This window comes from Leopardus geoffroyi, chromosome C2 (genome assembly GCF_018350155.1).
Source record: "Leopardus geoffroyi isolate Oge1 chromosome C2, O.geoffroyi_Oge1_pat1.0, whole genome shotgun sequence".
Lineage (NCBI taxonomy): Eukaryota > Metazoa > Chordata > Mammalia > Carnivora > Felidae > Leopardus > Leopardus geoffroyi.
The window spans coordinates 95466104-95479509 of NC_059333.1; the positions used below are offsets into that span (position 1 = coordinate 95466104).

Below are 13406 nucleotides of genomic sequence, written 5' to 3' on the forward strand. Positions count from 1 at the left end.
ATATAATTCCAATATAAATTGGTCTGATTTTATAGTTTTTTTGGAGGAGTTTGATTTTCATTCATAGTAGCTTTGTTTTCTTTTGTATTTAGTGATTTAAAAAAAAAATTGTCAACTCATATTTCTGTAAGTTTATCTCAGGGAATCCTTTGTGCCTGAATCTAAAGTACATCTATACAGATAGGATCTACATTTACTTTTGCCTAGCACTATCAGTCCAAGCACTCTTTAAACAATATTTTTAGGTTGAAGTTTTTTCATGCTATTTGAGCAGAGCTGATCCTAGTCCCAAAGTTACATGAGCATGCCTTGTCATCTCTGCCTCCAAAAAATTTTTACTTTCAACCAACTTGATCATACATTAGAAATTATGTATAACACTGTGTTTTATCCAGTTTTTTTTTTTTTTTTTTTTAGGGTGGCTACATATGGAGGGATTTCTCCATCCAATCTGCCATATTGTCCTTCTATATTTTATTTATATTGATCTATTCAGGCTCCAGAGTCATGTAGATCAAATGATTGAAGTTTATATTAGAACTATATCTATCATATATTATAGTATCTTATAGTTGAATGACTGGAAAGGTAACTTTTCCTTATTCTAAATTTTCTTGACTCTTTTCAGACATTTAATTCATATGTTTTAGAATCCATTTCAAAGTAAGAACTGTCTGGGAGGGGGTGTTGACAGGCATTGAGTGTTTATAGTTCATATGTAAAATTTGGGAAATACTATGTTATTTACAATATTTAATCTTACCATCTGCACATTTCTAGTTAATATTCTTTTCAGCATTAAAAAATTAGAGAAGTCTTTTTTTTTCCACTATGGTTTCAATTTAGTTAGAGATTACTAGCTAGTTTGAAGCACATTTTAATATCTCCTGTGTACAAATGACTTAATAGTTCCTAAAGGGTTTTTTTTTGTTTGTTTGTTTATTTCTTTGTTTCGTTTTTCAGTCATAACATGGAAGTCTGCCAAAAACAACAGAAATAAAATAGTGTATCAATTAACAGTTTATTTTCAAAATACCCAATACTGCAAGGATAATTTCTGCTCTACAGCCTGAGCAGCCCTTAAGGAGAAAATGCCAATTTCCTTTTTTTTTTTTTTTTTTTTTCCCCTTAATCTTTGAGAAAGAAATTCTGGTTCTTGAGGCAAACGACCAAAAAAAAAAAAAAAAAAAAAATATTGAAATGGATTTCTCCGAGGAATTCAATAGTTATATTCAGATCCTACACATTGTATGCTTTACTAGAGCATAGTTTCCACTATGACTAACCACTGTCATAAAAAATAGGGGCACCTTGGTGACTCAATCGGTTGAGCATCCAACCTTAGGTCATGATCTCAGGGTTTATGGGTTCAAGCCCCACATCAGTCTCTGTGCTCACAGCTCAGAACCTGGATCGTGCTTCGGATTCTGTGTCTCCCTCTCTTTTTGCCCCTCCCCTGCTCATGTTCTGTCTCTCTCAAAAATAAATAAATTTTAAACAAATTTTTAAAAAATATATGCAGTTGTTACTTTCTAGGAAATTTTCTGAATATTAACAACAAAAGTCCCCCCATCCATACCTCTGGCTCCCAGTATGATAGTTTCACCTCTGTAAAACAAATTGCAAAATATTGAGAAGGATATCATTTTTCTGATCTGTTGTCAACTTACAATTCTTCAAAGTTCAAAGACTATTTTTTCCTTTTGTCATCAAAACTGTCCCCACCCCACATTCACCCTCATGTGCTTTATGCATTTTAGTAGTTAGGTCTCAGCAAATATTTGTTGAACTTTAATTGGGACGCATTTTGGATGGAAGTCAGGAGCCCTAGGGTATCATGGGCATGCTATGAAGGTGCACACATGAGTTGTGTCCATAATATCAGCTTTATTCAATCATAAAGCAAAGTTAAATTGTAAATCAGGTTCAGGATTCCAAACTCAATGACATTTCACGTTTAACTCGGTTTCTTACCCATCACACAAATTAAAGCACAAGGCAAGCACACAACAAGATAAAACAAGAGGTAGGAAATTAATGAACTAAACTTGCAATCATTTTCTGAGTGTGGAGTTATGATAAGGCCTCCCTTGGGTCTAGGCCAGCTCTCAGCACTTGCTGCTTATTATGTTCAAGCAGCGAAGGATCTCTGTTCTGCCCAGACACCATCTAGGCAGAACCTTTGGGGTAGTCGCCTTTTTGGTGTGGTCAGAGGTGAAAGGGTCAGCATCTGGAAAGTCTTGACAGTCTGCTGCAAAAATCCTTCCTTTTTAAAGGGATTCAACCAGACCTCCTCTGGTTCTGCTGGTTATCAGTTTTGGTGTGGTCAGTCGTACTGGCTTGGAAGGTACCTGGTCTTACCTACACTGCCCTTGGCCGCTTACATCACTGCTTGACCTAAGTTCTGCCTCACAAGAGTGACTCCATCTTAGTTTCTACACAGGGCTAACTAAAACCCATGATAAAATTAAATCACACTCTACAAGTGAACAAGTGAGAGCAATCCTTTTTTTTTTTTCTCTTAGAAGCTTTTTTTCCTCAAGAACCCAATTTATTTTGGCTCCCTGAAACACTTCCCTCAACAGTCATTTAGTAAACAAGACTCACAGACGAAACATGAATACAGGCGTAACTTTTTCTCTGCATAATTGTAATTACAATATAAGACAGAAGATCCCAAAACACCTTGAGACATTGTCTTGCCCTGATTGGAAAGAAGATCTAGGTGATCAATGAAAGACGATTCCTGCATCCCTCGGTTGTGTTTATCTGAGAGCGACCTCCCAGGAACTGCAGAGACCTCTGAGGTCCGTGGCTTAGTGTTGTCTTTAGCGGAAAATCGTGAATTACTTTACAATGGCCACTAGCCGGCGCTGCCGGGAAACCTGACTGCGTAGGAAACCTATCCACCCTGGCCACGCCCCAGTTTCCTGGGTTACCGGCCTCCACACGTTCTCTTCCGGGAGGCAGCGAGCGTACGTTCTCAGCGCGTGACGCAGCACGTTTTGCTATAAATACGTGACGCGCGCCTGTAGCTTTCTCTCTGATCCCACGGTTGGCCTTGAAGATGGCGCCGGTGAGTGAGCGTTCTTTGGGTGGGCGCGTTCTTTGGGTGTTACCCCGGTGTAGATGATTTTTACATCTACAAAAATTTTGCGAGTTGGGGACCTCTCATTCGAGATAAAGGAAGAGTTGAAATGGAGACTAGGTCAGGAACACAAGCACGTTGTTAAAATTACAAGTTGTTATTTTCGAGACTCCTGGAGACTGCCATGCGGTCTAGTAGAGTTCGAGCCCCGTCCGGAACTGGCTTGGGATGGGTGGCTGTGGCAGCGCAAGGAAGGAGGAGGCACGACGATGAACAAGGGTAGTAGGACAGCACTGGGGCCTTTTTCTTTTCAGTCTCGCTTCTGGAAATGCCGATGCTGTCCTATTCGTTTGCACCAGGAAAGAAATGTGGGTAATCGGGCCGGTCTGATAGCCTCGCCAGCGCGGAGGGAGCTCCGAGGCTACAAAAGTTTCAGAGAACTTTAGGACTCAAGGAAGAATTGTCATTGTTACTTCATGAAGGAATATTTTTTAAAGGTAAAAGTCACGACTTTAGGCAGATAAAACGTGAAAAGATCTTATTTACGTTGTTAATAAGGGAATCAGATACCAAAACCAGTCTAAAGAGCATTTGAAAAGGTAGGTATACGTCGGCAATTTACCAGTTCTAAGTTTTGGAGGGGATTTTTTTTTTTTTTTTTTGTGCAAGTTACTCGTCTACCTAAAAAGCAAACTGGCATTAGTACTTGGTATCCGTCGGGTGGATCTAATTTGGAGATGCATCCTCTGATGAATACTGATTTGTCTGTTTTTAGGACATTGTCCTAATGTATACTGATAGTAGCCAGAGCAACGTTTTACTTGTACAGCCTGATTATGTGATAATTCTGAGTTTGGGGTATGGCAAACTAAAGTTACATATGTTTTTTAAATTACATACTTGGATTAAATATCTCCTTCCTCTCTCTTATAACACAATAATGATTTAATTCTGTAGGCTTGAGTGGATAGAGTATCCTGTTCTGGTGTATAATTGAGCTTGGGCAAAGTGGTGTATACTACCTGTTTCCCATAGGGCCTGGCCTATAGTAAATCGTACCTGATAATTTAAAATTGAACATCAGTGACCCGGAAAATACTAAAAGCCCATAAAACTTTTCTTGATAATTGGAACAGAATAGACTTGGTTAGAGGTTCAAACCAACCCCAGGTCGTGGTTTAATTTTAATTTACAGTAGAAAGTAAATTGATTCTCTTATTAATCTTTTCCAGTTGTAAATATAGGATTCTTTGGAATTTTCTCATTCAGAGAACTAATAGTGGCTACCCATACGCTTCATGCTTCCTTGAGTTTTGCACTTTTGAGACGCTTGCATGGTGAACAGGGAGAATTACCATTGGATTTCACAAAAACCCGGTTTAAACAAGTTAAGGAGTGTACCCCTTTTCTGACAGACTAAGAAAAAGGGGTATACCCAATAGATAAATTCAGCGACTTTTTACAATTTTGCACCATTTCATAATATGACATCACAGTACACTGTGCATCTTTGGGCTGATAACAGATTTTAAAGTTTTGCAATATAAAAATGAGTGAATGGACTAGTCCTAATTATGTTAACTATCTGTAGCAGAAAGATAAGAAGCCTAAGAAGTCAACCTGGAAATTTAATTTGGACCTTACTCATCCAGTAGAAGATGGAATTTTTGATTCTGGAAATTTTGTAAGTATCACTCTCCTTGGCTTGTTTTTATCATTGTATTAGAGTGCTTAATGATTTAAGTATATAATTCTTGATTTTAACCTAAGCTCTATTCCTAGGGTACCTTCCCTAGTGAAAATCTAGGGTTTTCTTCCCTAGTTTTGCATTTTTTCTGTTTTAAAATAGGAACAGTTTCTACGGGAGAAGGTTAAAGTCAATGGAAAAACTGGAAATCTGGGGAATGTTGTTCACATTGAACGCATCAAGAATAAAATCACAGTTGTTTCTGAGAAACAGTTCTCTAAAAGGTTGGTATTTGTTTCCCATAATATTTTAGTGAAATGATGGTAATTGTGAATATTACAGAATACGTAATCCTAATATTTTCTCTTCATATTCAGGGATAGATGTGTTGATACGTTCAGAGATGCACATGAAAAGTGTTTTGAAGTTCCTAATAGCCTGTGTGAATGGAAAATATATTCAGTAACTGGGCCAATTACTTAGGCTGGTTGTCAGTAAGCATAAATTTTTGCTGGAATATAGGCTCCTGTCCAGTACATTATAGTCCCTGAAATCCAAATTATATATAAGCTTTAATGATGTTAGATGATTTAATATTAGAATATGTTGCAAGAAATATGTCTAATGTGTAACTTGAAAGTAATGTCTCAATTTGCTTAAGGTAAATGTTTTCGTATATATATAATTTAAAGGTTTTGGTGGTTGGTTTAGCATAGGCAGGTAGAGGTTCATTTAATTTACTCAACAAATTTATATGGTAGCACTCTTGTAGGATTGGATAGCCCAGCAGTGGGCCAAGAAGCCAAGTACCTACCACCAAAGGAGCTTAAATTCTAGTGGAGACAGTGAAGTGCAGTATTAAGTAGTTGAGAAGTGAAGCTGAAGACAACAAACTTAATGTGAGAATAGAGGAGATGGTAGTGGCTTGGACTAAAGTAGTGACGCTTGTTAGCTGTTTGGTTAATCACTAGGGATTCAGGGGTGAAAACGTAATATTCTCAGGGATCTTATAATAGGCACATAATTGTAAAATGCAGTGCTATAATAGCTGTGTTGAAGGTAGAGATCGGGCTAAGAATTTGCAGAGAACCTGAGATCAGCAGTGTTGCCAGTCGAATGATGTAATTCCTGCCAGAGGGACCGGCATTAAGAAAGAAAAACAGAAGCTTGAGGAATGCTTGGTAGTTCAGAATTACTGTAAAGCATAAATGGAAGAGAGTGGCTGGAGTGATGAAATGAGACCATGCTGAAAGTTTTTTGTAAGAACTGAGCCATATGCTAGTTGCAGGTGTGCTGATCTTTTAGGTTCATCTATTTTGAGAGAGGAGGAGAGAGAATCCCAAGCAGCCTCCACCAGGCTCTATTCCAGAACCCTGAGGTCATGACTGGAGCGAAATCAAGTCAGTTGTTTACCTGACTGAACCACCCAGGCACCCTAATGAGATTATGTATTTAATTAAAACGCAATCTTGTTATTGCAGTAAAACTGAAGAGCAAGCTACTGTGGCTCTCTTTAGCTTCAATGTAAAGGACGTTTATTTTAGGGAGGTGGGAGAATAGGGTTTGTAGGACATGAACTGATTCTAATTGGGGTTGAGAAGCTGCCTAATTATTCTTCTGTCCCCAGCAACCTTCCACAGTGTTTGATACAAATGAAATATTTTGGAGGGAACATTAAAGATGGATACAACTGCATGTCTTATATGATAATCCTGTGCATGGTAGATAATTATGTTTCCTAATGAAATTCATGTTTTTATCTTACAGGTATTTGAAATATCTTACCAAGAAATACCTTAAGAAGAACAATCTTCGTGATTGGCTACGTGTGGTTGCATCTGACAAGGAGACTTACGAACTTCGTTACTTCCAGATTAGTCAAGATGAAGATGGTTCTGAATCTGAAGACTAGATAAGGCAGCCTCTTATAGGGTTTTGCTCGCTAATAAAACAAATGAAGCATGCAAAGGAAAGAAACATCTAGAAATGGACTTTTAGTTTATTGGTGAATAAAAAACACTGTACCCTGTGTGTTAAGCTTCTGCCTCTTCTGTTTTAAGTGTATGTTTACATGATTCTGGCCTTTCCTTTGATGGTTTTTGTAAGCAGTATTTAAAGATTACTTATTTTGAGAGAGTGTGGATGGGGTGAGGGGCAGAGAGGAGACAGAATCCCACGCAGGCTCAGCACAGAGCCCTAAGAAGGGCTCAATCTCCTAATCAGCTGAGCGCCCCTGGTACTCCTGAGCAGTATTTAAATTGCATATAGCTGGTAGAATTTTTTTTTGTTTTCCAGGATTTCTGAAGTTTTACTCCTTTTATGGGTGTCCTCAAAGTATGTAGTGATGCATAGGAAATAATGAAGGGCAGTATTGTGTATGATTATATAGTGAAATATTTTAAATTGTCTTGACAGTCTTAAACATTTTTGTACATTTTGAAAATGGCAATTCTGAGCGCCTAGAATAGTTCTTGCACTTGTGCAGAAGCACTTGTGCCTTCCGCTTCAGAGGATGCGGACTCCTAATTTACATAAAAACTATGCGTGAGCAGGGCACTGCTCTAAACCAATGTTTAATTGCCTGTTTGACATCTCAAACCAGATGCCTTGTAAGCACTAGAATCTCAAAACCTTCCAAGTCAGAACCATTGATCTCTTACCCACTAAATCTGCTTTTGTGTTCCTTGTCTGAATAATTTACTTAGCCAGTTAGAATCTTGTCCCCTCTTTGACACCTCCTTACTGGTAATTCTAAAAGTGGTTGTCTGTTGATTAGTTCTCAGTGGATGGACCCTTTCCCCCGAATAAAGTAGTCTTTGAGCAAAGCAGAATGGTTTGGTAAAATTGAGATTGCAGGAGAAAATACTGGAATGGGGGTACTAGAGCCATACCAATTTTCTTGTTTTCCAGTGGTCCTAAGTAATGTGTCTTTTTCCTTTTCTAACCTGAAGGTGGTAACTCAAGTACTTGGAACACAGGCCCTGATACCAGTAGAATCATGTTGCAAAAATAGCATCCTGACTATAACAACCTGATGTACACATTTACTTAATTGGTTTGGGAATGTTTGGAATAATTAATGTTAATTATTTTGGGGCGCCTGGGTGGCTCAGTCAAGTGTCTGACTTTGGCTCAGGTCATGATCTTATGTTATGGTTCATGAGTTCAAGCCCCATATCGGGCTCTCTGCTGTCAGCATGGGGCCTGTTTGGGATCCTCTGTCCCCCTCTTTCTCTCTGCCCCTCCACTGTTCTCTCAGACATTTAAAAAAAGGCTACTGGGTGGCTCAGTCAGTTGAGCATCTGACTTGGGCTTAGGTCATGATCTCACTGTACCTGGTGAGATCTCACCGTTCTATATCAAGCTTGCTGCTGTCAGCATAGAGCCTGCTTTGGATGCCGTCCCCATCTCTCTCAGCCCCTCCCCTGCTCTTGCCTCTCAAAATAAACCGAAAATATTTTTAAATGTTAATTCTCTTGATTATTAAGAACTTGAAGTGGTCCCTAATATTATTAACCTACTACCCTAGTACAACAACTCCTTTGTTCTTTTCCTGACAATAGTAATAACCTCTTAACTGCCTTGTTTGAATTGTTCGTGTTTTCTACCAATAGTTACCAAGATCCTACTGTGCTTCCTTTGTTGAGCATTGTGGATACAAGGGAGTAAAAACAGCCTACTCTAGTATGGTGAGGGAAACTGACTAGATAATCCCATAAAAACTTGAGTACAACAGAGGAGAGGCGTTTATAAAAGGGATTTGATCTAGTCAAAGAAGGTAACAGGAAGTATTTGAGCTAACCTAGAACAGACATGGTATTAGCTGGGTAAAGGAAAATGGGTGTTTCAGGCAGAACAGCATAGGTAAAATTAGGACATTGAGAATCTGGTTAGTGTAGAGTCTACCTGGAATAGAGTCGTGATTATGAGGAGAATTTGGAAAGGTAGGTGGAAACCAGCCCCATGCAGGACAGAAATGCATGTTTTCTTTTATCCTGAGAGCAATGGGAAGCTACTGAATTTTAAATAAACTAATGTGATACAATGCGATCCACATTTCGAAAAAGATCTTTATGTTGTGGAGAGTGGTTTTCAGAGGTGTCACCTCATTCTCTCCACCACACATTCAGCTCAGGTCACAGAGACTTCCTTATTGTTCCTGAATATACCAGAGGCACTCCTGCCTCAGGGCTTACTCTGCTCGCCCCTGTGCCTGCCTGGATGCTTCTCCCCTAGATGTCTAGTTGGTCTTTACTCTGAGCTCTTCTCAGTAAAGCCTTTCCTGGCCCTGTTTACAAGTGCAACACTCCCGTAATTCCCTATCTCTCTTATTTTTCTCCTACTATTTACCATGTACCATAGGCATTTTACTTTACTCTCTGTCTTCCTCCACTGGTATATAAGTTTCCCAAAGACAAGTGTTTCTCTTTCTGATACTGCAATATGCAGCTGGCTCTCAAAAAACTTGTTTTTCAAAATAATAAAATTTATATTGATACGTCCAATTCAAATTTACCATGACAGTTTTTACGTCATCTATTGTATAGTCCTATTTCCTTTCTCTATGCTGAAAATTTCAGTGACACCAACACAAGTATTTATTTGCTTTACCTCACAATACATATGTAATAGTCACCAAAAGCAAAACCAATATTACTACCCTTAATATACTTTGCAATTTAAGATTGTTTTGCAGTTCTTCTTGTCTTTATTGTATATCCCACTAGGAATGAACAAAGTCCTGTGTTTTAAAGTCACTAGAAATGATTCATCTCTCTGTGGTTTGGGCACAAACTCGACATACAGGTTCATTTGTTTCATTTTACTTTTGATTTTAAAAAGTTCACTTAAAATCTTTTTCTATTTTATAATTGTGTAAAATGTTTACAAGGTTCCAAAGTCCCAAACAAAGTATATTTAAAGAAGACTAGGGGTGCCGGTTGGCTCAGTGTAGAACTCTCGATTTTGGCTCAGGTCATGATCTCATGGTTGTTGAGTTCAAGCCCTGTGTTGGGCTCTGTGCTGACCATGCAGAGCCTGCTTGGGATCCTCTCCCCCTGCCCCCCTCTGTCTGTGCCCCTCCTCTGCTCACATACTCTCTCTCAAAATAACATATATATATATATATATATATATATATATATATATATATATATATATATATAGTTTATTCAACCAGTTGTTTACTGATAGACATTTGAATTGTTTCCAAACTTTTGCTACTATAATTAGTGCTGCAGTGAAAAGCCTCCATCACACGCCTTTTCTTATTTTTGCCATTAAATCTTTGGAGTGGATCCCAAGAAGTGACACTCAGGTCAAAAGATAAATGAATGTGTAATTTCAATATATATTGCCAAATTTCCCCCCATGCGGTTTGTACCATTTTATACCCCCTGCTCACACACACTATCCTCTCTACCAGCAGTGTATGAAAATGCCCATTTTCCCATGGACTTAGCAACAGATTATGTTGTCCATTTTGGTTTTTTTGGTCTATCTGATAAGTGAGACATTGTTTTCAGGATAGTTTAAATTTTCATTTATCTTATGAGTGAGGATAAATGCCACTTAATAAGTTAATAAAGGACCATTGCCTGTTTGTTATCTCTAGGGCATACATAGGATTCTTGGTCTTTTTATTTTTTATTTTTAGGCACTCCCTGTATATTAAGGCTATTAAACTCTTGTCTGTGATGTATGTTGCACAGTTTCTTTTCAGTTTGTCATTTGTTTTTTTCCCCATACTTATGGTGTTTGCTTTTGTCTTGTTGCTTTAGAAGCATTATTTTTATTTTTATGTAATTAAATCTGTTAATCTTTTACTGATTATTACTTCAGGATTTTGAGCCATGGTTGGAAAAGTTTTCCCATTTTTAAGTTGCAGAAGAATTCATGTTTTCTTCTAATGCTGGTATGGTTTCATTTTTAAACTTTAAGTCTATGTTCTATTTTGAATTTATCCTGGTTTACAATTTGAAAAGTAAATCCAATGTAACCTTTCTTTTTCCCATGTGGCTACCCACTTACACGGTTACCCCTGATTACAAAGTACTCAGGAAGCCTGGATTAGCATTGATTTTCCTACTTGTCTGGAAATCCTTCCCGTGGTGCTGCTGAGGTGGTTGCAACTGTCTACATTTGCAGCCTTAGTGTGGTTGGATGATATAAATGCCAGAAGGGCCACTTTTAAATACAGTGGTGCCATTTGTAAAGGGCTTTCTCTTCCTCTTTTTTGATCCATCACCAGCCCTGTGTGGCAGAATATTATCTTCCCCATTTTGCATATGAGGAAACCGAGTCTCGGATGAACTGGCTGCCCCAGGATCTCGCTGTGCCATCCACCTCTCAGTCCTGACCCAGTGCTTCCCCTGCCCTGGGGCAGGGCCACTTCCTCCCCGCCCAAGGCCATGGTCAGGCATGGGGCGGAGGAGGAGCACTGATCTGGGGGTTGAGAGCTCTGCCTTGCTGACTACTGGCTATGCAACCTCAGACAACCCCTCTTTGCCACCTGAGTCTCTGCATCTGTGTGTAAAGAAGTGGTTGTAAATAGGCCGGCATTTCTCGGTTTAGTAACCCTGCCTCCTTTTGATGAACATCGATCCGTCGTGTTGCCTTGCTCGGGTCTGATTGCCCTCCCCATGATATGGCTGATGCCTATAAATATCCACACCAACCAAGGTTTTTTGGTATTTTTTTTTAAGTTTATTTATTTATTTTGAGAGAGAGCGAGTGTGTGTGTGTACACGCAAGCAGAGAAGGGAGGGGCAGACGGGGGCAGAGAGAGAGAGAGAGAGAGAGAGAGAGAGAGAGAGAGAGAAAATCTTAAACAGGCTCCACACTCAGCACGGAGACCAACACCGGGCTTGTTCCCACGACCCTGGGACCATGGACGGATATCAAGAGTTGGTTACTCAACCCGCTGAGCCACCCAGGCGCCCCAGTTTTTTGGTATGTCTATTCCAAAACACAACAAAGTAAGGTCCTTTAAATCTCCTAAATATAAACTTACAATATTAAATAAGGTTTTTAAGACATGCATCCTCCTTGAAAGTAGCATATGTCCCCTCCCCCACAAGATGTGGTACTCTCTAAAGTTTTTCCCTGTCCTAGATTTTTGTGTGATTCAAAAAAACCAGACCTGGGAGTCAGGATCTACTATCTCAATTATGATTGATTGGATATGTTTTTCCCCCAAGGGAGGGATCCATTAACATGCAAATGTTCTTTCCCTCTTCTCCCAGAGGCAGAATGGTGAATTCCACAGATCCTAGGCATGTCACAAATGTGTGGTCATTGCTATTTTGCCAGGCTCTGTCCTGAGAGCTTATGGGTGACTTAGATGTGCTTTCTGTACCCAAAGAACCTCAGTTTTAAGGGGGGCAGCAAACATAGGAACAAACAATTTAGGTAAGTGTGGTCAGTGCCATGATAGAGACATAACAAGATGCTTTGGAAGCACCTATACCCTCCAGAGTGGGAAAGGTAATCCAGAAACGCCTTCTGGAGGAGGCCGCTGACCTTGAGCTGTCTTTAAGGAACGATGGAAGTTAATGGGACAAAGAAGGAGAAAGGGATTCTAGGCACCAGTGGCCTTCTCTTTTAGAATCTTTACATACTATATCTCATTTAGTCTCTATAGCTATCCTGCAAATTGCTATTATTTCCCTTTCACAAATCAGAAAACCAAGGACTGAGAGTGCTAAACAGACTACCTATGGTCACACAGCTAATAAGTTCCAAATTGGAACTTAAACCCAGGCCCATTTGATTTCAATGCTCATGCTCTGTAAATGGCTCAGTGTCAAAAGGTTTCTAAACTTCTCTCGGCCAGGCAATCCTTTCTCAGAGTGATGCACATTCGACTGGCTCCATTCAGCTTCTTGGGAGAATCAAGCATTTTTTTTTTTTTTTTTTTTCCTGCCTGGGACCCACCAATTGGCCTGATAGAGGTTGTCTGGCACACACCTTTGTTGTAATAAAATCAATCATGGGGGCGGGCCCACTGCTCGGAAGGCACGGGATTGGAAGATTCCTTATTTCGTCACCCTTATTCTTTTCATGCAGGCATGAACCAAGCTTTTACAATGGGACTTCTCTCCCTTTTCTCTCCCTTTCCAGCTGTGGTCCCCAAAACTGAGAACAAAACTAAAAATATGCCCATTTTCCAAAGCGAGGTGTTTACAGTCTCCACAGAGCTTACAAAAGAGATGCCCCGGTTCCAGTTGTGTAAGCCTCAGTTCACTACCTGATTGCAGGACATGAGAAGCTGAAGACTCCAGGATGCTTGACTCATCCTTGAGAAATGAAGGCCTAAAGCAACGGCTGGAGCCGCTTACCTCCAACAGCAGAGTGATGAGAGAGAGGTGTGTTTTCACAAATGCAGGGTTATATAAGCAAGCATTTCCCCTGGACAGATACGGTCCGTGGGGAAAGACCCGGCCTGGCCCAAGTTTTTTCCCACCTTAGAGAACTACTTGGAAGAGAGATGGGACCTCAAAGGAAAAGAATCTGTGTAGAATGGGCCGCCAAATACTCAGGGGCTGCAGGTAGTTAAGTGCAAAGTCTAGGAAAACGCATTGCGCAGGTCACAACTGTTGCAACTAAAGATTCTCACTGATAAATCTTTGA

At 39.6% G+C, this 13406-nt stretch overlaps 1 protein-coding gene across 2 annotated transcripts; it reads left to right on the forward strand.

Annotated features, from left to right (window-relative positions):
• The first annotated feature begins 2959 nt into the window (after positions 1–2959).
• On the forward strand, positions 2960–6804 carry RPL22L1 (ribosomal protein L22 like 1). Of its 2 annotated transcripts, none has more exons than XM_045502999.1 (4): positions 2960–3076; positions 4680–4772; positions 4938–5059; positions 6543–6804. In XM_045502999.1, the coding sequence occupies exons 1-4, from the start codon at positions 3068–3070 to the stop codon at positions 6685–6687; spliced, it is 369 nt and encodes a 122-aa protein (XP_045358955.1). In that variant the 5' UTR covers positions 2960–3067; the 3' UTR covers positions 6688–6804. The 2 variants fall into 2 exon arrangements, with proteins under 2 accessions (XP_045358955.1, XP_045358954.1); XM_045502998.1 differs by having other exon boundaries at positions 3045–3585.
• The last annotated feature ends 6602 nt before the right edge of the window (positions 6805–13406 follow it).